This window comes from Medicago sativa, chromosome 5, assembly GCF_051527215.1.
Source record: "Medicago sativa cultivar Bolivia chromosome 5, Bolivia_mono, whole genome shotgun sequence".
NCBI lineage: Eukaryota > Viridiplantae > Streptophyta > Magnoliopsida > Fabales > Fabaceae > Medicago > Medicago sativa.
The window spans coordinates 52,612,561-52,635,842 of record NC_140753.1 but is presented as its reverse complement, the minus strand read 5'-3'; the positions used below and the strand labels follow the sequence as shown (position 1 = coordinate 52,635,842).

Here is a 23,282-nt window from a genome sequence, read left to right as displayed (position 1 = left end):
GGTTGTGATGACAGTCAGTCATGCACTATTTTTAGAGTTTTTTTCATGATATTTTTGAGTTCACAAGCAAGTTTAAGCAGCAAAAAGAGCAGAAAAATAGAAGATTTTGAAGAAACAGCTGTGCTGATGTTTTTATTGAGTCTGTAGCAATTTTAGACAGACTGGGGGTGTGAAAAGCAGAAAATCTGGAAGTGCTGGAAAACCAGAAATCGTAGCGCGATTTTCACAACCGTAGCGCGATTTTGGCTTAGCAGAATGCATGTTTTTGAAGCAGTGAAATCGTGGTACGATTTTCACAACCGTAGCGCGATTTTGGGCAATCCAGAAGTTGCCTATTTAAGCTCAGCTCACTCTCAAACATAAGGATTACGATTTTGGAGAGCTAAAGTGCGATTTTAACACCCAGAAGGCTGCAGCGGAGAGGATTTCATCATCTCTAACCCAGTTTATGTATGTTTTAATTCTTCCATTGATTATGCTATTTGTAAACTCAATTATGAGTAGCTAAATCTCTTAGAGATTAGGTCAGAGATGAACCTGTGTAACCCTAATTGATCATATGTTGCTGTGAAACTCTATTATTTATTAATGAATTTCTAGTCTTTATTCAATTCAATTGTTCTTAATGCTTTTTATATCCTGATCAAATATAAACATGATTTTGTGAGATCGAATGACTACTGACCATAGCTTTCGACTTAGACCTAATTGAATTGTTCTGATAAACATGGTTAGTCTAGGAATAGATAATCGTTTGTTAGTGATATTAGGTTAACGTTCATAAAACCTTCAAGGATTATTAGACCACCTAAGGAATTAGGGGCTGTAGTTTAAGAAGAGGGTCCTAACTCAAGGGATTGATTAGGGCTAATTTGTTAACTATCGTGAAACTAGAAAATCATTAGTAATAATAGGTGCAGTAACCAATTAGGGGAAACATAGAGGATTCGAAGACCTGATCTCATCTCTCTCCATATTTTCTTAATCAAATCTTATTCTTTTATTTGATTTCATAAAATCAAACCAAATCTACTGCCTAGTGGCAAACAAAAATAAACTTTTATACATCCTATTTTTATAACGCGATTGAATTATTGAAGTTAAAAACAGTCCTCGTGGGATCGATATTTTTACTACTTCGATAGTATTTGGTGCACTTGCCAGAGATCTATCACTGACCAAATATCGAGAACATGGTTCTCAAGTCATCATCATTCTTGAGCTTCAGCTGATTGAACTGCACTCTTTCGACTGAGCTGATCGACGGACGTCCATACTCAACACCATTTAACCCGAAGAGCGTAACATCATCCTGAATCCTAAACAGATGGGGTGGTTTTCCCCCTTTGTATTAAATTTTGGCTAGTTCGTTGTTCAGAATAATGATAGAAGTGTCCATGATTATCTGGTTTGGTTTACAACATATGAAAATATATAAAAGTTTATGTGCGTTGTGTGAAGGTGAGAAAAACACAAGAAGGGGGTTGAATTGTGTTTTGAAAAATTCTTCGTTTCTCCTAAACTGAACACACTGGTCAGAAGCTAAGTGAGACAGCTTCTGAAGTGATAATCAGAATCTGAACGCAGCGGATAAAAACAGAGAGAGAAGAAGAAAGACACAAAGCAATTATACAGGTTCCTTCCACAAACCGGAAGTAGTCCTGTCCCCCTTACACTTCCAAGGAGAGTTCACTAAAATGTAATATCTGATTACAATTGCTCAAGCACACAGCAAGAGACTTCCTTTGCTCAAGCACACTTTGCAAGAGTCTTCCTATGCTCAAGAACACAATCAAGAGACTTCTATGCTCAAGCACAATTGCAAGAGACTTCTAAACAAACAAGATTACAGAGAAAAATGTTTGAGGTTGAACACTTGATATACAATCAGAGGTGCTCACAATACAAATCAGATAAGACTCTAAGACTTAAGAATTTCTAGGATATGACTTGAGAAACAGAAATTCTAAGTGAATGCAGAACAATTTCAGCAGAGGTTTGGCACTTGTAAAAATGTTGAGAGTCTTTCGTTCAGCATTACCAAATCTCTAAGACTTCACTCCTTTATATAGAGGTGTGAAAGAGACGTTGTGAAATTGTCAGCACATCAAAAGAGTCGTTGTTGAAGCTTGATCTTTCACCGATGATCTTTTGCCTGATTTGGTTGTTGTCCTACGAAGAACCAATTTCAAATACATTCCAGTTGAGAGGGAACAATTCTGCAGGCTTGGTTGTACATTTAGAACTGTTATTTTGTCTTGTAGCAGAGACACAAAACAGAGTAGTGGAGAAGGTGGTTGTACAGTTCGTACAAAGTACAATGTCAACGCTTTTGTTCCTTTTGCAAGCAAATGCAAACACTTTTGAAATGACCGTTGCAAAGTTCCACTAGTCTTCTGCTATCTTTAGATGAATTTCGATCTATGAAACAACTCTTGAATCCTTGAATTTTGCGAATTCAGTTGATCTTCAGCTTCTGGTGAAAACAGCTTCTGATGAGGCAGCTTCTGACGAGGCAGCTTCTGATGAGGCATCTTCTGACGAGGCAGCTTCTGATGACGTTGTACTTCAGGATCTCTAGTCTTCAGGAGCTCTCTAGTCTTCAGGAGCTTCAAGTCTTCAGGAGCTCTCTAGTCTTCAGGAGCGCTTTGCCTTCAGGAGCTTCTAAGCCTCAATTCCGTAGATTCCTTTGCTCTTTATTTGCTCATTCAGAACCTTTGTATGATATAAATTTTTGTCTATGGTCCTATACACTTGAACAAATATTAGCAATTCCAATTGTCAATTTTTAATACCTTGTTATCATCAAAACTTGTTCCAACATTGTGGACGACTTGAACTATCGGTGCAATATGGACCATAGAAAAAATCATGTACTGAACTGCTTTAGACTATATAATCCAAACTCTCCCTCACCCTATAAAGGCCCCGTTTGGATTGAGCTTATGAAAAATATCTTATGTAAATAAATAAGTTATTATTTTAATTTATAAGTTTTCACTAACGAAAAGTGTATCTTCATAAACTATTTTTTTCATAAACTACCTTAAAAACTTATAAATAATACATAAAAACATATTTATCTACATAAGCTGTTTTATATAAGCTCTAAAATAAGCTAATCCAAACAAGCCCAAAGTACCAAATTTAACACAGTCTTGAACAAGTTCGGATTATATAAAGCGAACATTTCTGGGATGAATTCGGATTATATAATCTAGAATATGACAGAGTTTGGACGATTACTTGATCAATAAGAGTTACTCATTAAACATGTATTTTCCTTTGGTATTGACTGGTCGGACCACGTTTTACCACATTTTATGACCGTAATTAATGGTCTGTTATACTCTATGCACCATCCATCATAAATTCTACCCTATAAATACTCATCAACCCTTCACAATTTCTCATTTCATCATCTCACATTCTATCATTCTCTTTTCTTCTATAATGTACTTCCAAATCTGAATCTATATCATAGTCACATTCATCATCATCGATGTCATTTGTGGAAACATGTTATAAATGTGAAGCTCTATAGTCTATAACCATAGGCTCGTGATAGCCTATTTGAAATCACAAGATCATACATATAAAGATTCATCTCATATATAAAATATACTTGATAGAGATAAAAATTCGTTAGAGCTCATAATTGTTAGGTTTAAACGCACTTTTCACCCTCTAACTTTCAAAATTTAGTTGGCCCCCTATTAAAAAAAACAGCCAAAGATGATGAATCCCTTTTGAAAAACAACAATTTTGACCTGATCAATCCTATGTGTCACACCACATAACATAAAAATTTGCCAACTGTATATTTTTTGAATTTAAAATAAATGTAAATGCTACATGTGTATTTCTAAAATAAAAAAAATAATAATAAAGCATTAAAGAGATAAGCACCTGGGTCTTCTTCCCTTGTTACTTCAAACCCAGAAAACTAAATAAATGCATTCTTAAATTCTGATTTACATCAAGCCGAAAACTTCAAAACTCTTGCATCTCTTCTTCTTCAGAACATAATGACTATTTGGTGAAGAATCTTGAACGTATTGACTTGGAAGGATGTTTGTTGATGATGATACAACCAACTTTCCTTTCATCACAACATCTTCCAAAATTGTAAAAGAAAACATTAAGAGACAAAAAAAAAATCAGACAAAGATGATGAATCAAAACGAGGTTAAACAAACAACAATTTCGGTAACCGACACTTCTCATTTGTCACCACTTGCAAAATTGTTCACTCTCAATCACCCTTCCTCACAAATACCCTCTTTTGATTCTTTCAACCATTGTGAAAATCATGGCGACCCTTTTAGTTCTTTGCTAGATTCCTTTTGAAAAAGTAGTTTCAACTCAAAGGTCCCTCTAAGTCTTCGAATGACACTATCAAAATATAAAATTTGTTAAATGAAGAAGGTGGTTCTTAGAACCATGAAAATTCACGTTTTAAAGGGTACCCTTTTATGGAATTGCTTAAAAATAGTGACTTTGATAATGGGGTTAATTGGTCATACTTAAGTTGTTGATTCATCTAGTGATGGAGGCATGTTTCAAAACAGTAGTTTTTTTCCTGCAATTTTACAAGGTTGTTGTTGTTGTTACTGAGAAAGAAGAAAAACAGTAAGGCTGAAAATGTTTCAGTAAGGGTGAAAAGTGTGTTTAAACCTAATTATGAATCGATTAAAAATAGTGAAAATGTTTCCACTATAGTCTTCATACAGAGCTTGAGAGAAGATTAACACACTACCTAAAATCTTAATAAATTATAACCAACCCTATATTTTTATAGGGTTAAATATGTTTTTAGTCCCTATAAATATGTCAACTTTTCACTTTAGTTCCTCTTTTTTCTTCAACTTTTAGTCCCTAAAAATTTTTCCATCTTCACTTTTGGTCCTTCCTTTAAAGTAAACTCATATGTAGAATTCATATTTTTGAATAAAATTTTATAGAAAAAATTCATAATATTATAAGAATCTCTCCCAAAAAAAATTAGAATATTTTAACAAAACATTAATTTAATATGAATTTTTATATTTTTTAAGGTTAACAATTCATATTTAATTTGTGTTTTGTTAAAAAGTTCTAAATTTCTTTGTGAATTTTTTTTAGAATATTTTACACATTTATGCACAATTTCATTAAAAAATACAAACACTAAATAAAAAATAGGGACCAAAATTAGTGATTGAAAATTTTACAGGGACTAAAAGTTGAAGGAAAATTTTAGAGAGACTAAAACGAAAAATTGGTATATTTATAAGGACCAAAAACATATTTAACCCTATTTTTATTAGATGGATGAAAAGAGAGATGGAGGTGACACTGTTCCAACAGGTAGGTTATTTTAAAGAAAATATTAAAATGCGACATTGTTACGAAAATCAATATTCACATGAGACTGAGAGCATGGTCGATGTCAAATAAATAAATATATGTAAAAGTTGGCTAATGAATTGAAGTGTATTTGGACCAAAATTTTGGACAACTACACAAGATTTTTTTGACAAAATTTTGCTTATATTTAAGGTCAAATAGAGATGGGCAATTGGATTCATACTCATTAGGTACCCATAACAATGAGCAGGTATGAATACGGGTAAGAGTATCTTAATTCCCACCCTCACCTGCATAACATATATCTTTTAATTATATATATATATATATATATATATATATATATATATATATATATATATATATATATATATATATAATTTAAAAAATTGATGACAAAATTTGACAAGTAAACAAAATCACACAAGTAATAAAAGTAGTATGTAGATATCATCCCGGAATGACCTAATTTTTTCTGGTGGCGTCCGTCGAGAGGAGCCTGTGGTGGACCGTGCGAAACTCTTAGCTTTAAAGTGGTTTATGACTAAGTGTCCTGCTAGTTCCTGCTCTTTCTTTGAGTGGGAGGTGCAACCCGTCCTTTGTTAGCAGCGGTAGGGCGTTGTGGTGGTTGTGCTCCTAGGGTTGTGGGGGTTTGGGTGGGGATTCGTTGCCTCTATCCTTCTGGCACGACTTCTTGGGTTTCTCCTTGTGCTCGTTTTCTTTGCAGGCTTTGGCGTGTCCTTTTGCTGGGGTGCAACTTGGGTGCCTTTTTTTTTTTTTCCCTTTTTTCGTGGTGTTTTTGTTGTTTCAGGTGGTGCCTCTGGGATGTTTCTCCTTCCTCATTTGTGGGGCTTGGAGTTTACCTTAGGGGTGTTTTTGTGAGGCGTCTTCGGACGGCCTTTTGATGTATTTGTACAGTTTCTCGTTTATATATATATATATATATATATATATATATATATATATATATATATATATATATATATATATATATATATATTTGCCATTAAAAAAAAGATATCATCCTCACAATGATTGTTATTTGACTCGATAATCAAACTAGACTTAATTGAAAATAGTATATTGAGTTTTTTTTTATTGATAAAAGTTGTTGTTTGCAAAGTAAATAAATTAAAAGTTGAAAAAGAATGCCTCTTCAAAAAAAAAAGTTGAAAAAGAATGATGAAAGCGATATGATTCCTCGAATCCTTTCTATCTCCTCATTTAGGCTTCAATAGCTTCATCGTATTTTATTTTTTTCTTCCATAACTTATATAAGATGTCTTTGTTTGGATCAATCCCATGATCTATACCAAAAAAGACTAAAAACATTTATAGAGTTGTCAGTAGGGGTGAGAATAGGCTAGGCCAGGCCAGACTTTGATAAGTCTGAGCCTGGCCTACGAAAAAAATTACAAGCCTGAGTCTGGCCTATGACCTATCATATGCCGTTTTTCTTGGCCTGACCTGACCTATATTTAAAAGTCTGGACTGGCCTGAAGGCCTACTTTCAGGCCTACTTCACATTAAGGCCATCAAATAGTTCATTTGGCCTACTAAACAGGCTAAACAGGCCTTAAAGCCTACTTAAAAGCCTATTTCACTACAAGTAAATTTTAACTAGATTAAAGCCTACTTAAAAGCCTATAACAACAAAGCCTATTAAGGGACTAATATATAGAGAAAAAGATGTTTATATTTTTAATCTATGCAATTATTTTAATATAAAAAACTTTTTTTAATAAATAAATATTAATAGGCCGGCCTATTGGCTTAATAGGCTTTTCTGGAAGCCTAAGCCTGGCCTATTTAACTAAACAGACTTTCTAAAAAGCCTAAGCCTAGGTCTATCTACTAAACAGGACAGGCCAGACCAAAACAGGCCAGGTCGTCGGCCCCTGTAGGCCGGCCTGGCCTATTCCCAAGTCAGTTTATGATAGAGAATGACATACGACTCAAAAAAATATTACTAGCATTTCCAAAACTATGAGAAACTAAGTCTTAAACCTATAGAAAGTCCTAAATTAAACCAAAAAAAGACTCGATAAAATACTTTTTTTTTTGTTAAGTTGCTTAGTAGCTAATCCCAAATTAAGTGGAATGTCTGAGTTTCGAACCTCAACTCCTACCTCTAACATAATACAACATTTGCATTTTGCTCATCCTAAAATTCATCTTCTTATCATTCTAAAATGAATTCTGCTCTTTACCCAAAAGGTTTTGCTCATTCCCAAGTGAAATGACTAAAATACCCCTACGCATGTCAACTCAAGCTAGTGTAAATTTCAACGTGAGTTAACTCAAGTTTAAACAAAGGTATAAAAACAAAGGTAAAGTTCATCGTTCTCGTTCATTCTTAGCCATACACTTGCATTTTTTGGTTGCCAACAAGTATTCCATTCAAATCGCAAGCTTCGATTACTTTTTGCTTGTAATTCATGTTTCTGTGTTATGTTACAATTCAACCCCATTCAAATCGCAAGCTTTAGTTCCAATAAACTTATGTTATTCAACCTTGGCTTCAAAATTGAATCCCTTGGAATTACAAAAATGAGACGGAATAAAAAGGAGAGAAAATGAAAAGGATAATGGAAGAAAACCTTGGCTTCATAAAGTCAAGAAGTGGGTGGTAAGCGAAGTAGGAATGAGAGATAGGGAAGAAGAGAACCAAACTCTTGTTGTTTTTCAATGTGACTTAACTCATGCTACGTGACTTAAGTCATGCAGAATTAACACTTAACTCACGCAGGGGCAATATTTACATTTACTTTGGGAATGAGCAGAAACGTTTGGGTAAAGAGCAGTTTTCTTCTAACATTTACTTATAAAATGCTATGTCCATATCAATTAAATTAATCTCACAATAATGATAAAAACATTTTTAATACAAAAATATCCCAAAACGGAAAAGACAAATACTGACCTATGGAAGTTCTCTCGTTTCACTCAATCACTAACCGCCCAACGGCAAAAGTTATGGTGCTTAAGGAAATCCTTATGCACCGTGCATAAGCACTTCACAACCAACAGATCCAGTGTACACGTGTAATAATCCTAGGCTTCTCAAACTACACCAAATCAAACTTCATTTGCTTCAAGCATTTCTCTCACTAAAACATAAAGCTCTCCCCCTCTTTCTCTATAATTCAGATGAGTCTTCATCTCTTCCGGCCACACATGATGATTCCGGCGCGGTGGTCGACGGCCATAGGCGGCAGCGGCGCCGTGTCGGAGAACAAAACTCACCCTTTTAAAAAACTAAAGCCATTTTTCAACATCCATTTTTGTTTTAAAGCCAAATCCAAACTCGGATCGCGCAAAAACACAACGAGAAGGAGTAGATCTAAAGATTAAAACCGGTTTGCTCCTCTTCTTCCCTCGCGTTTCCTTATTCTTCTTCGATCAAGTGACGCTGTGTTGATTGCTATATGTTATTGTTTCGTCATTGTTTATGTTCACGGTTTCAGATCTGAAGTTGTTACTGGATTCGAAATCTTTATGATGTTAGAGGGATTTATGGCTGGAAACTGTTAAGTACAGCTAATGGTTTTGGAGTACAACTGCTGGAAACCATTAAGTACATCTAATGGTTATCCACAACAAAATGGTTTTGGCATTCCGGTACGGTGATGATGACGGTGATGACGATGAACGACGGTGTTGATGATGAGATTGAAGATTCTGGAAACCATTTCCACAGCAAAATGGTTTTGGTATTCCGGTACGGTGATGATGATGAACGACGGTGTTGATGATGAGATTGAAGATTCTGGAAACCATTTCCACAGTAAAATGGGTTTGGAGTACAACTCATAGAAACCATTTTCACAGCAAAATGATTTTGGCATTCCGGTATGGTGATGATGACGGTGATGATGATGAAAGACAATGTTGATGATGAGATTGAAGATTCCAGTGGTGATGATGATGAACGACGGTGATGATTCAGTTTGTTTCCGCGTTTGGTTCATAAAAGTAATAAGGATTTTCTTATGATGATGGGATTTATGCACGGTGCATAAGAATTTCCTTATGCACCATAACTGCTCCCCGCCCAACAGTTATTTTAATTACATAGAGCAACTAACAATCATCTGTGACAACCAAGTGAAATTCCACTTTTATCCCTCATTCACTTCCATTTGAAACAAAAACTAGCTTCCTCCGTTCTCTACCTCTCATTCATTCTTTCGTTTTCCCCTGCAACATTGTTGGTCCCACCACGTGGGGCATGTTCCAACCAAAAGGAAAATTGCAACAAGCAATTGTCGAGTCTTCTATACAGTGCATTAAATGCATGACTTAGTTTTTTCTTTGAAATAGTTCAGCTATGTATAGGTTGTTGCAGAGAACACACATAGCTTGCGGTGGAGCAGTTTGAAAGCATTGACATAAAATATAGTTTTCACACACATTAAGGACATGACTTTGGTGTGAAAGGAGTGCATAGCATTTAACTCTTCATCAGCTGATTTCCTCTATAAATAGAGGGGTACTTGAAGGAATGAAAGCATCGAAGCAGAAGTGAAAAATACAAAGCTTCTGCTGTGTGTGTAGAAGTGTGTGAGAGGAAAAGTAGAGTGTTGAGTAAATCCAAAGAGTGGGAAAAATGCACCGGATGGGTATCATCTCTATAACTTCTAGGTGCTATAAAATAATAGCATTCGAATAGGAGTTGGTCTCAAGGGAAACACTATATTGTATCTCTTGTGTGTGTAAGAGAGTGGAGAAAATATTGTCATATTCTTTAGGGTTAAATATGTTTTTGGTCCCTATAAATATATCAACTTTTCGTTTTAGTCCCTCTAAAATTTTCCTTCAACTTTTAGTCCCTATAAAATTTTCAATCATTACTTTTGGTCCCTATTTTTAATTTAATTTTTTTTATTTTTTTAATTAAATTGTACAGAAATGTGTAAAATATTCTAAAAAAAATTCCCAAAGAAAATTAGAATTTTTTAACAAAACACAAATTAAATATGAATTTTTAACCGTAAAAAATATAAAAATTCATAGTAAATTCATGTTTTGTTAAAAAATTCTAAATTTTTTTTGGAGTGATTCTAATAATATTTTGAATTTTTTTGGAAAATTTTATTAAAAAATATGAAGTCTACATATGAGTTTACTTTAAAAGAGGGACCAAAAGTAAAGATTGAAATTTTATAGAGACTAAAAGTTGAAGGAAAATTTTAGAGGGACTAAAACAAAAAGTTGACATATTTATAGGGACTAAAAACATATTTAACCCTATTCTTTAATATAGTGGAATATTTTTCGGAGTTTGTCCCGTGGTTTTTCCCTCGGTATCAGAGGGTTTTCCACGATAAATATTGGTGTTCATTTTTATCGCTACTGCTGCGCTGCAAGATCCAATCTCTTTTGGATTTTGGAATTTTAATTTACACTTGCGTTAAGCTCGTCGAGCCCAACAAACATTTCATTTTCTCTTCTGGTACGTCAAAACTTCAACGCATTTCTTTTTCATATACGCTCCATTTTTTTATATATATATATTAATTCCCATGTTTCTCATAATCCATTTTCAATCATTTTTTTAATTAATAATCCACTCTTTTATTCTAATCAAAATTGAATATTCTACATGTTCCACTTTTCACTACTTGTATGTATTACATGTTCATTCATTGTAGAATCGTATTTTTTTTTTTTTTTGAGTATATATACGTTTATGCACTGATCATCGCTTTTTTGAATATTTTGCAATGATCGTCGCTTTTTTATTGTTACAAACGTAGTAATACCAATATTTTTAGTGTTTTTATCCAGGCTTTGTTTGGATAAACAACTTATTAAGCGCTTATGGCATAAGTGTTTATGGTAGAAGTGTTTGAATATATAAACTAGTTCATTTCTATCACCACGTTTGTGCTTATCTACTTACATAAGCAATCGTGAGAATTTTTAGGAGAGCTTGTATAAACAACTTATCTCTAGGAGTGATTATGAAAGCAAATATAAAAAATAACTTGACTTTATTTTATCGTTTGTTATGGAAACAACTTATTTGAAAGTACTTCTATGATAAGCGTTTGTTTAAGTTGTTTATCCAAGCTTAACATATTTTTATGACAAGAGATAAAATAAAGTAAAAACCGCTTTCATATAAGCCATACACTTCTCTTCACAAAAAAAAGCTATAAACTGTTTTCATAAGTTATCTTGGAGAGTTTGTGGAAATAAGCTGAAAACAGCTTATGAACATTTCATAAGTTGTTTATTAAACTCTCACAAATTAGCTTACAAGTGAGTATTCTATTAGGTAAGCTCAAATAAGTTAATCCAAGTTAAAGCTTTTGGAATAGTTATATCATGATATGATACGACAAGTTCACAACTTTATTTTCAGGTGGTATAGAGATCAATTATGTAACTGTCTAGATTCTTCTAAATAAATCAGATTAATTTTCTTAGTTCAAGGTTGATGGTGGTTTTTTAAAGTTTAAATTAAGTACTAATGAATAGCATAAGGATACTGTAGTTTAAATTTTAATATAAAACATTTATGCATATACTCCCTCCGTATCAAAATATAAGCAAAATTCACTTTTTAGGTTCATTCATTTAATGATGTATGTGGTCCACATATATCATTAAATGAATGAACCTAAAAAGTGAATTTTGCTTATATTTTGAAACGGAGGGAGTATGTCTAAAATTAAGTTTTTGCATAGTTCGTGATTGTTGATATTTATTCCATCAAGGTTTCAAATCTTATTCTCAGAATATGCTGTGTAAGATTCCTGATTCCTTTTTAATTCTCTTCTATGTGTTGCGTGACTGTTATTAACGTACGTATGTTTCAGGACAAATAGGTAACACATGTAGAGTCTTGCTTTTTGGCATCTTTTTAACGTTGTAACTTTGCTTTAGGTACCAACATTGATTGCTCAAACTTTATTTTTAACCATTAACCATATGGTTGATACGAAAAATGGATGCTAGTAATATGAAATTCAGTTGAAAGATAAATAACATTTGTGTTCTAGTCGGTGTTCGAACTCGGATAACTAATGCTCATTAACCACTTGAGTTCAACCACATTACTCATGACCTGGTCAATCCTATGTATCATGCCACATAACTTAAAAAATTGTCAATTGTATATTTTTTAAATTTAAAATAAATGTAAATGCTACACGTGTATTTCTAAAATAAAAAAAAAAAAAGCATTAAAGAGATAAGCATGTGGGTCTTATTCTCTTCTTCCCTTGTTACTTCAAACCCAAAGAACTAAATAAATGCATTCTTAAATTCCAATTTACATCAAGTCGAAAACTCTCCTACATCTCTTCTTCTTCATAATATATTGATTATTTAGTGAAGAATCTTGAACGTATTGACTTGGACGATGGTTCGTTGATGATGATACAACCAACTTTTCTTTCATCAAAACATCTTCCAAAATTGTAAAAGAAAAAAATCAAACAAAGATGATGAATCAAAACGAGGTTAAACAAACAACAACTTCATTAACCAACACTTCTCATTTGTCACCATTTGCAAAATTCTTCACTCTCAATCGCCCTACCAAATACCCTCTTCCGATTCCTTCAATCATTGTGAAAATCATGACGACCCTTTTATTTCTTTGCTAGATTCCTTTCGAAAAAGTAGTTTCAACTCAATGGTCACTCTAAGTCTTCGAATGACACTATCAAAATATAAAATTTGTCAGATAAAGAAGGTGGTTCTTATAACGATGAAAATTCATGTTTTAAAGGGTACCCTTTTATGGAATTGATAGTGACTTTGATGATGAGGTTAATTGATCATACTTTAAAGTTGTTGATTCATCTAGTGATAGAGACATGTTTCGGAACGCTAGTTTTTTTTACCTGCAATTTTACAGGGTTTTTGTTGTTGACTTGTTGTTACTAAGAAAGAAGAAAAAAGGGTTGTTGTTATTTGAGAGATAGAGTAAAGAAAAGGGGAAAATGTCGAAGATGGAGATTAGTTCTGATTTTTCACTTTCAATTTAATGAGATTATGAAGATAAGGAGGCTGAAGATGAAAATGTTTCGCTTCCTTTTGTCCCTTTTTTTTTTTTTTCCAAATTTTGGAGTCAAGAATCACGTGCCCTTCCTTCTTTCATTTCCTTTTTGATTTATTTAATTTCATTTATATACATGTGGTTTTTTATTTAAGTTTTATTCCAAAAAAAAACACATGTGCGTGACACGTAGAATTGATCGGGTCAAAATTGATGTTTTGTAAAATTGACTAAACATATAGGGGGACTTTGGCTATTTTTTTATAGGGGATCTAAATCACTATATTTTAAAAGTTAAGGCTGAAAAGTGTGTTAAAGCGTAATTATTAATCGATAAAAAAAAACAGTGAAAATGTTCACACTATTGTCTTTATACAGAGCTTGAGAGAAGATTAGCACACTATCTAAAATCTAAATAAACTATAACCAGCGCTATATCTTTATTAGATGGATGAAAAGAGAGAGATAGAGGTGACATTGTTCTAACAGGTAGGTTATTTTAAAGAAAATATTAAAATGTGACATTGTTACGAAAATCAATATTCACATGAGAGCATGGTCGATGTCAAACATACGTAAAAGTTGGCTAATGAATTGTAGTGTATTTGGACCAAAATTTTGGATTAACTACGTTAGGTTTTTCTTGACAAAATTTTGCATATATTTGAGATCGGATAGAGAAGGACAATTAGATTCATACTCAGAACAATGAGTAGGTATGGATACGGGTAAAAGTATCTTACTACCCACCGTCACCTGCATAATATATATCTTTTAATTTATATATAAAATCACAGAGTAATAAAAGTAGTATGTAGATATCATCCTCACCATGATAAAAGTTGTTTGCAAAGTAAATAAATTAAAAGTTGAAAAATAATGATGAAAGCGATAAGATTCCTCGAATCCTCTCTATCTTCTAATTTAGGCTTCAATAACTTCATTGTATTTTATCTTTTTGCTTCCATAACTTATATAAGATGTCTTTGTTTAGATCAATCCCCATGATCTATACTCAAAAAAACTAAAAACATTTATAGAGTTTTATGATAGAGAATGACATACAACAACTCAAAACAAAATATTATTAGCATTTTCAAAACCATGAGAAACTAAGTCAGAATCAAAAAAAGACTTGATAAAATACTTTTTTTCCGTTAAGTAACTTAGCAGTTAGTCCTAAATTAAGTTAGATGTTTGAGTTTCGAACTTCAACCCCTACGTCTAACATATTACGTATAAAATGCATGAGATGTCGATATCAATTAAATTAATCTCACATAATGACAAAAATATCCCAAAGCGGAAAAGACAAATACCGACCTATAAAAGTTCTCTCGTTTCACTCAATTACAAAAACAAACTAATAATCTTCCAACATGTGATAAACGTATGAAATTCCACTTTTATCCCTCACTTCCATTTGAAACAAAACTAACTTCCTCTGTTCTGTGACTCATTCTTTTCTTTCGTTTTCCCCTGCAACAATCAAACCACTTCTTTCGTTTTCTCTTCTTCTTTTCTGGTACGTCATATACAACGCATTTTTTTTTTCATCGTTTCCATTTTTTATCATAATATATATTAAATCAATAAGCATGTTTAAGATTCTATTTATCTATCTTATGATCCATTTACAATCATTTTTTTTAATTAATAATCCACTGTTTTATTCTAATCAAAATTGAATGTTCTACATGTTCCAGTTTTCGCTACTTCTATGTATTACATGTTCATTCTTTGTAGAATCGTTTTTTTGGAGTATATTTATACGTTCATGCAATGATAATCGCTTAATTTGTGTAGTATTTTGCCAAATCCATCTCTTAATGTTCTTGTAGTTTGTTTTTTATTGTTAGAAACGTAATAATACAAATTTTTTCATATAAGCTATAAGTTATTTTCATAAGTTATCCTAAAGAGCTTATGATAATAAGCTGAAACCAGCTAGTGGTCGTGTTATAACTGTTTTGGTAAACTCTCCCAAAGAGTCTCATAAGCGCTTATACTAATAGATAAGTTCAAATAAGTCAATTCAAATTCTAGCTTTTGGAATAGTTATACCATGATATGACATCACAGATTCTAGTTTCAGGTGGTATAGAGATCAATTCTATAAGGCTATGTTTGGTTTGGAGAAGAAAGTTAAAGGAAAGAAAGTGTAAGGATAGATAGTAGAAGGAAAGAAAGGTAGAAGAAAGTGAGATGATTTGTTTAGTTGTTTGGTATAAAAGACATTGAATAGATTGTGAGAGGAAAGAAAGATATGTATATTTGCAAAATTACATTTATAACCTTAAAAGGTTTTAGCTAAATGTGTTAATTTCAAATTAATTATGCTATCTATCTACACATTTAAATATATTTTATTAATAATTTTTAATTTACATAACATTTATTAAATTTTTTGTTAATGTCCTTTTTGTTCAAAACATCATGGCAAGAGAAAAAAATTTGTAGCATGATTCTAAAGCATAGCTTAGCAGACCATTGCCTTGGTTCAACATAGTAATATTAATAATACAACAAGGGTATTTTTGACATTTTTCCAAAAAGTGAATGCTTCTTCAATGTTTCCGTCCAAAACAAGGAGGAAAGATTTTGAGCGTGGGTCCCACCTCAAACTTTCTTTCCTCTACTTTTTGAAGTGCTTCCAAACTATGGAAAGTCAATCTTTCCACAAACTTTCTTTCCTTCTTTAATCTTTCCTTTATCTTTCTATGGATCCAAACGCAGCCTAACTGTCTAGATTCTTCTAAATAAATCAGATTAATTTTCATAGTTCAAGGTTGATGGTGGTTTTTTCAAGTTTAAATTAAGTACTATTGAATTGCATAAGGATAAGAAATACTAACATGTGCACGGTTAGCATTACCCTAAAAACATTTCATAATGTGAAGTCATCACTAAACTATCACACTCATTAATAAAGTACTACTTAATTAAGTAGTACCCTTAAATCAATCCGAATATTTAAGGTTCTGTTTTATTCAAATCATATATTGCAATATTGAACATTCTTTTCCGTTCTTTTTCATTTTTTACTTTTTTGCATGACATGTACGTTCATAGAATCGCTTTATTTTTTATTTTTAGTATATATGTTTTTATTTGGATATACAACGTAATTAAGTGATTTTAGCATTAACACTTATCATAAAATAAGTGCTGATATATAAACTCTGTGATTGCTTGGATGATCTTATTTGAGCTTATCTATTGACGTAAGCAATTGTGAGAGTTTTTGGGAGACTTTATGGAAATAGATGTTTATAAGCTATTTTCAGCTTATTTGCAGGATAGATTATGAAAACAGCTTTACAGTTTAAACAAACAATAATTTGACTTTGTTTAATCTTTTGTTATAGAAATAGCTTATTTATAAGTGCTTATATGATAAGTGCTAATGTTATAATCGTTCATTTAAGTTGTTTATCCAAACATACTTATTTCTATAGTAAAAGATAAAGTAAAGCCAGTCTGCTTTCATATATGCTATAGCTGTTTCCATAAGTTATTTTGAGAGCTTATGAAAATAAGCTGAAAACAGTTAATGGACATGTCATAAGCTGTTTCTCTAAACTCACTCAGATTGTCTTACAAGTGCTTATTGCAGTAGATGTCTAAGCTCAAATAAGTCAATCCAAATTAGAGCTTTTGGAATAGTTATATCATGATATGATATCAAAGCTTTATTTTCATGATGTACACAGATCAATTCTAACTTTCTCGATTCTTCTAAATAAATCAGATTAATTTTCAGTTGATGGTGGTTTTTACATATGTAAATTAAGGACTATTGCATATATAGCATAAGGATATTGTAGTTTAAATTTTAATGTTAAAAAGCATTTATTCATATATATATATATATATGTAAAATTAAGTTTTTGCTTGTAATTTTATTTTTATTTCAGTTTTTGCATAGTTGGTTATTGTTGACATTTATTTCATCAAGGTTTCAAATCTTATTCTCAGAATATGCTGTGTAATATTCCTGATTCCTTTTTTATTCTGTTCTCTGTGCTGTGTTACTTTTAGCAACGTACGTATATGCTTCAGGACAAATAGGTAGGTTTATGTTTATGAAGAAACACATGTAGACTCCTTTGTATGGTCTTGCTTTTCAGAATCTATTCTTACGGTCCTTGCAATTGATTCGGAGTTTATGCTTGTAAATTGCAATTCTTGGTTACTTTGTAACTTTGCTTTAGGTATAAAGATTGATTGATCAAACTTTTTTTTAACCATATGGTTCACAGGGAAAACGAACCCTAGTAATCTGAAATTCGGCCAAGAGATAAATAGTTTTGTCAAATATTGTTTTAGTCAATGATCAAACTCGGATCCTACCAATTAATTTGACCTTAACTGAAGTTCATTAACCACTTAAATTCAACCACTTGGCCTGTTGTTCAAACTTCTTCATGCTTGCTTTGGATTATAATTTGAGAATGTATCACTTAACACCATTTAGATTCCTTGAAATATTCTTATGTTTATGTGGTAAAAAAATTCAGATAGGATTATTCTTGAATTTAGGAATCACTACTTGATTTTTGCGATTTTTTTTGTACTTAACTCTTCTTGTGTTGCACAATGGCGTGCAGTTTTTTTCCTTTTCATTAGACTGGTTTAGTTACAACATCAATTGCGTTTATTTTATTTTATTCGTTTTTTTGTGTGTAACTGCAGTTATGGATACTGCACCTGGTCAAAGTCTCTATCCATTGCACCATAGCAAAACTATTCACCTGGTTTGTGGCAAATTTATATTTGAAGCAGATTTGTATTTTTCTTTATCATACTTTTAATGTGTGGTATGAAATCCAAAGTCTTACTCACCTCTGATTTTATATATGAACTAGAGTTAACTACTTATCTCTTTCTGAATGACATAATAAGATAAACTTCTATATGATCAAAGAAATTAGGACAGCATGAAATTCAGTTATAAGGACAAAATTTCGCGAAATAATTCCAGGGACTTAGAATTCTTTTCATTACATAAGTTAATACAACAACAACAACAACAACCAAGCCTTATCCTACTAAGTGGAGTCGGCTACATGAGTCAAACGACGCCATAATGTTCTATCAAAAACCATGTTTTTCTCCAAGTCATTTAACTCTAGATCCTTCCTATTAGAAGTGTTTTAAAAATCAAACGAGATTATTCAACCAGCTGAACCTTGAACCGGCCTTTATTACGGTTCAAATATTATTGGCCGTACAATTGCAGCTTTGTTCCGATTTAAGAGCTTTAAGGAAGTTGAACCATGACCTAGAGCTCCCGCAAGTTCAATGTCTGATTTGGTTGTTAAGAGATTGATTGATAGCTTGTGTGTTGAAGTAGTTATATTCTGGTTCTTGAGACCATTTATGATTTTCTATATTTTTTATAGCACTAATGTATTTTATGACCTTGTATACAGGTTAGGCATGCCCAAGGAGTTCATAATGTAGAAGGAGAAAAGAACCATGATGCTTACTTATCTTATGATTTTTTTGATGCAAACCTAACTCCTCTTGGCTGGCAGCAGGTAGTTGCTGTTCCAATTCTTTTGAATGTCATGTTGTCAAGTATTTCTGTATGGTTTTTGTATCGTGTGGAGTTCCTCTCTGAAATGATCACAATGATCAAGAAGATATTGTTGTAGAGATTGGTATTAGTATTCTGTCCTGGTATTCCATAATCCGGTTTCCCATGAAATAATTGTCAATAACAATCTTGTTCTGCATACATCTATCTCTTGCTAGTATTTCCTGCTCAATGTAGCACTGACATTTCATATTGGAGGTCTGTCCGGCTATATTCAAATATTTCCACTTTTTAAAATTATTATCAGCGATGACATGTCAGTCTCAAGTCTGCGTCGGTGATTCATGTGTCAATTTTATATTCTTTAGATGTCATGGTGAAACGCTTATACTTTGAGGCTCTATAACAGGTTGAAAATCTGCAAAAGCATGTGAAGGCTATCGGGCTTTCCAAAAAAATTGAACTAGTTGTGGTTTCCCCATTGTTAAGGTATTTATTGCAATTTATGTATTTTGCCAAATCATGTATATGTCTCACTTTGTTATTTTACTTGTTTTGTTTATTATTGTGATGAGATACAAGGATTGAATATAAAGGTAGAGTTGGTTAGAAAAATACTAACCAATTACTACAACTTGAAAAAAAAATAGAAAAGAGAACGATTAGAGATAAAACCAAATTTAAATCATATCAGAATTTGATAATTCAGATTTTAGTCTATCTAAACTAATACATAAGTTCAAACTATTAATCCTAAGAAACTTTCTAAACTTTCTTAGAATAAGTTCAGTTATTGTAAGTACGAACTATAATTAGTTGTAGTGAACATTTCCCTTTGAAGGGAAGATTATACTCCTGCAATTTTGACGGTTCTGAGTTATACAATATGAAAATTCTCCATGATTCCTCACACTCTATTGCCTAATATCATGTGCCACCTTCCACGTGTTGAGAGAGTTGGTAACATAACTCTTTTCGAAGAAAAGAACCTGAGTTCTATTCTTGAAGTCACCCTGTTAGGAGGCAACTTAACTGTGCCAAAAAACTTAACGTCCGGCAGCTGACTTTAGAATTAACCTCATAATAGGCCCAAAAGAGCTAAGTTGTAGTATGTAGAGATACTCTATGGAGTCTACTGAGAGTCAAAGAAGCTAATTGCAGTAGATTAGAATCAAAAAAGGTCGTGTGGCACAAGGCACATTAATCCCTGTTTGGATAAACAGCTTAGCTAAGCTCTTATAGCATAAGTGATTATGACCAAGGTTTTAAATAACGGTAACGGTTGCGGTCACAGTCGCGTTATGGTTTTCTCGGTTTCGGACTGTCACGGACGTTGCGTACATATTGCGGTCGTCGCGGTGTGAATTAATCACATTGTTGCACAAAACCACAAATCTTGTTAAAAGTCAATAAGTTATTGACATTCATTAGTTTGGGATTCCCTCACCTAACCCAACTACGCTCAATTCCTCTCACCTCACCTTCTTCTTTCTAGGTTCTTCTTCTTTCTCACTTCTTTCTCACAAAACAGAAGCAAGCAGCCACATATTGACACAAAATGAATATTTTATCTGTAAGGTCCAAACTCTCATACACAGATTCCACACAAAGACACAATCAACTCAACTTAAAGTCCCATTTTTTCCCCTCTAAAATCTCATCTCATCTCTTATACAAATTTACAGAACAACACCCAAATTAAGAGTGAGAGTGAAATTAGTTAGAGGAGGCCATGAAGATTGTAGAGGAGGCAATGAAAATTGAATAATGAAGCCAAAGAAAAGAAACAGTTGAAGTTTTTGCATCCGTAACTATGTTTCGCGGTTGCAACAGTGGGTTTCGCGGCTGTAGCGGCGAGTTTTGCGGTCGTAACGGTGTTTCGAGGCTGTAACGGCGTTAAGTAACGGCGTTTCAATGTCATTTTTCATCTCAGCGTTAAAACGGCAAATAACGGTAACAGTGATGGCCTATACCGTTTTGTAACGGCCGATATCACGGTAACGTTCCCGTATTTAAAACCTTGATTATGACTTAAGTGGTTATATATAGGCTATTTTTATAACAAAAGATGAAATATAATAAAATCATTTTCATATTAGGTATAAGCTATTTTTATAATCTATCCTAGAGAACTTGTAGAAATAAGCTGAAAATAACTTACGGACATGTCATAAACTATTTTTATAATCTCCCAAACTAGTCATACAGTTGATTCTAAAAACCAACTGGAAATAACATCGAGTAGCCTACCGTGTGTATAATACGTGGGTTATCTAGTATTAGTATGATATTGAGATGGAATTTGACCTTTTAGTGGTAAGAATCATTTGCACTCCATATTGAGGAGTATTAGTTATGACATTGATGCTATGTTTATTACTTTAACATTTGGTCAGCAAATAAAAGTGCTTCTGTATTTGGGGCTATCATAAGTTAAAATTCAAACTATTGCATTGCAGGACAATGCAAACGGCTGTTGGAGTCTTTGGTGGGGAAGCAAACACTGATGGAGTTAATGAATCTCCTCTGATGATTGAAAATGTGGGAAACAGTGATCATCCTGCAGTTTCTAGTCTTAACACCCCACCATTCGTTGCAGTAGAGCTTTGCCGAGAGCAAATGGTATCAACTAGTTTACATTTGGTTTCTTAAATTTTCCTATCTACTAGTACATCTTCAAGATAACAGAATTTTTTACTGCCCCTCCTATAACTTATAAATTTGAGAAAACAAATTGATTAAATGGAGATGTGTCGATATCAAACACTGGCATGTGTGTCAGACAACGAAAAACCTTCGATCAGAGGAGTCGGTAGTACAGAGTTTATAACAGAATCCTTTACCTCCCTATTTTACAAAATGTCATTTGCTATAGTAATCAGAATACTTATGTACAAGGCTTTCTTTTGTAATCCAGGGACTCCATCCATGTGATAAGAGAAGAACTGTCAGCGAGTACCGACACATGTTTCCTGGAATTGATTTTTCATTGGTTAGTGATATTTTGATTCTTTCATACCTCATGATATGGTCTAGCTGCAATTACTGTAATTAAGTTTGTTCTGATACACCATTGCTACAAAAATATCTAAAATTTGGTTGAATTTGACTTGTGCTAAAAATCTTTATAGATTGAAACCGACGACGACACTTGGTGGAAACCTGAAAGAGAGAAGAAAGAAGAAGTTACTGGTAGAGGACTCAAGTTTTTGGAATGGTGAGTGTGATTAAATTATTTATTAAAGCATCACTATAATTCTCTTAAGTTAGGATTTCATTTTCATATGTTTTTATTGTGATTTTGAAATGCATCTAAAGAGCTTGTTTCTTGCATTTGTGATACTTGAATAACCAAAAATCTGATATAATTTTTCTCAAATTTATTTATTGGTTTGGTTCAGGTTGTGTACACGTAAAGAGAAGGAGATAGCTGTTGTTACACACAGCAGTTTTCTGTTTAATACCCTTGGTGCTTTTGGAAATGATTGTCACCCAAATATTAAGACTGAAATGTGTGCACAGTAAGTATCTCTCCTGAAAGTTTGACAAATCTTGTTTATGAACAGCATATTCTAGCATTGATATATGTGGGAATGATAAATAACAAGGTGCTTCTCTCAAAATGTTTAATTCTATATCAACCCTTATGAAAAATATTGGAGATGTTATTATAAGAAAAAAGAAGTTCCCGTGAGCTTAGCTCAGTTGGTAAGGACAATGCATAATATATGTAAGGTCCAGGGTTCGAATCCCGTCCACCACAAGAAAAAATTAAAAGAAAAAAATAAAAATAACTTCCTTGACTTCATTGTTTTTGATCTACTTTTGAATTCTAAAAATAGGAAAATTCTTACTCAACGGATATGTACTATGTATCATAGAAGAAAAAAGATTCACTTTAGACTAAATATTTGCTTGCATGCATGCCCTACATATGTTACACTTTCATTGGACAAATTGATAAAATTTTGGTTTTCATGTTTGACAGTTTTGCTAATTGTGAACTACGTTCCATGGTTATTGTGGATAAATGGTAAGCATTTTGTTTGAATAACATATGATAAAAACTTTAATTCAAGCTTATGCAGAAAATTCATGTGATTTATGTATACATTTGCAGTATGATTGGATCGAATAATTCAACTACCAATTATCCTGGCAAAATTCCTTATGGTCCGGATCTTCCCAGTGATGCTACTGACTAGAGAAACATTAATTCAAGGAACGGGCTGACCAAATAATTGATCCTTTCATTGATAGTCGGTCGTATGAAACAGTCATGGAATTTTCTTATGTACAATACAATGATTGATTTCTTATTCACATTTCAGTCAATGATTTTTTATTTTTCAGGAAAAATTATGTCGGTAAGAACAA

General features: G+C 32.7%; 1 protein-coding gene across 4 annotated transcripts; it reads left to right on the top strand.

Annotated features, from left to right (window-relative positions):
- Window positions 1-10,614: 10,614 nt before the first annotated feature.
- On the top strand, window positions 10,615-23,282 carry LOC146922930 (phosphoglycerate mutase-like protein 1). Of its 4 annotated transcripts, none has more exons than XM_085715708.1 (10): window positions 10,615-10,804; window positions 18,059-18,120; window positions 18,799-18,906; window positions 19,315-19,394; window positions 21,365-21,527; window positions 21,823-21,897; window positions 22,037-22,122; window positions 22,307-22,426; window positions 22,894-22,938; window positions 23,026-23,282. In XM_085715708.1, exons 2-10 carry the CDS (start codon window positions 18,061-18,063, stop codon window positions 23,108-23,110), a joined length of 822 nt encoding a protein of 273 aa, XP_085571834.1. In that variant the 5' UTR covers window positions 10,615-10,804; window positions 18,059-18,060; the 3' UTR covers window positions 23,111-23,282. The 4 variants fall into 4 exon arrangements, with proteins under 4 accessions (XP_085571834.1, XP_085571832.1, XP_085571833.1 ...); XM_085715706.1 differs by lacking the exon at window positions 10,615-10,804 and adding an exon at window positions 14,818-14,888; XM_085715707.1 differs by lacking the exon at window positions 10,615-10,804 and adding an exon at window positions 14,940-17,434.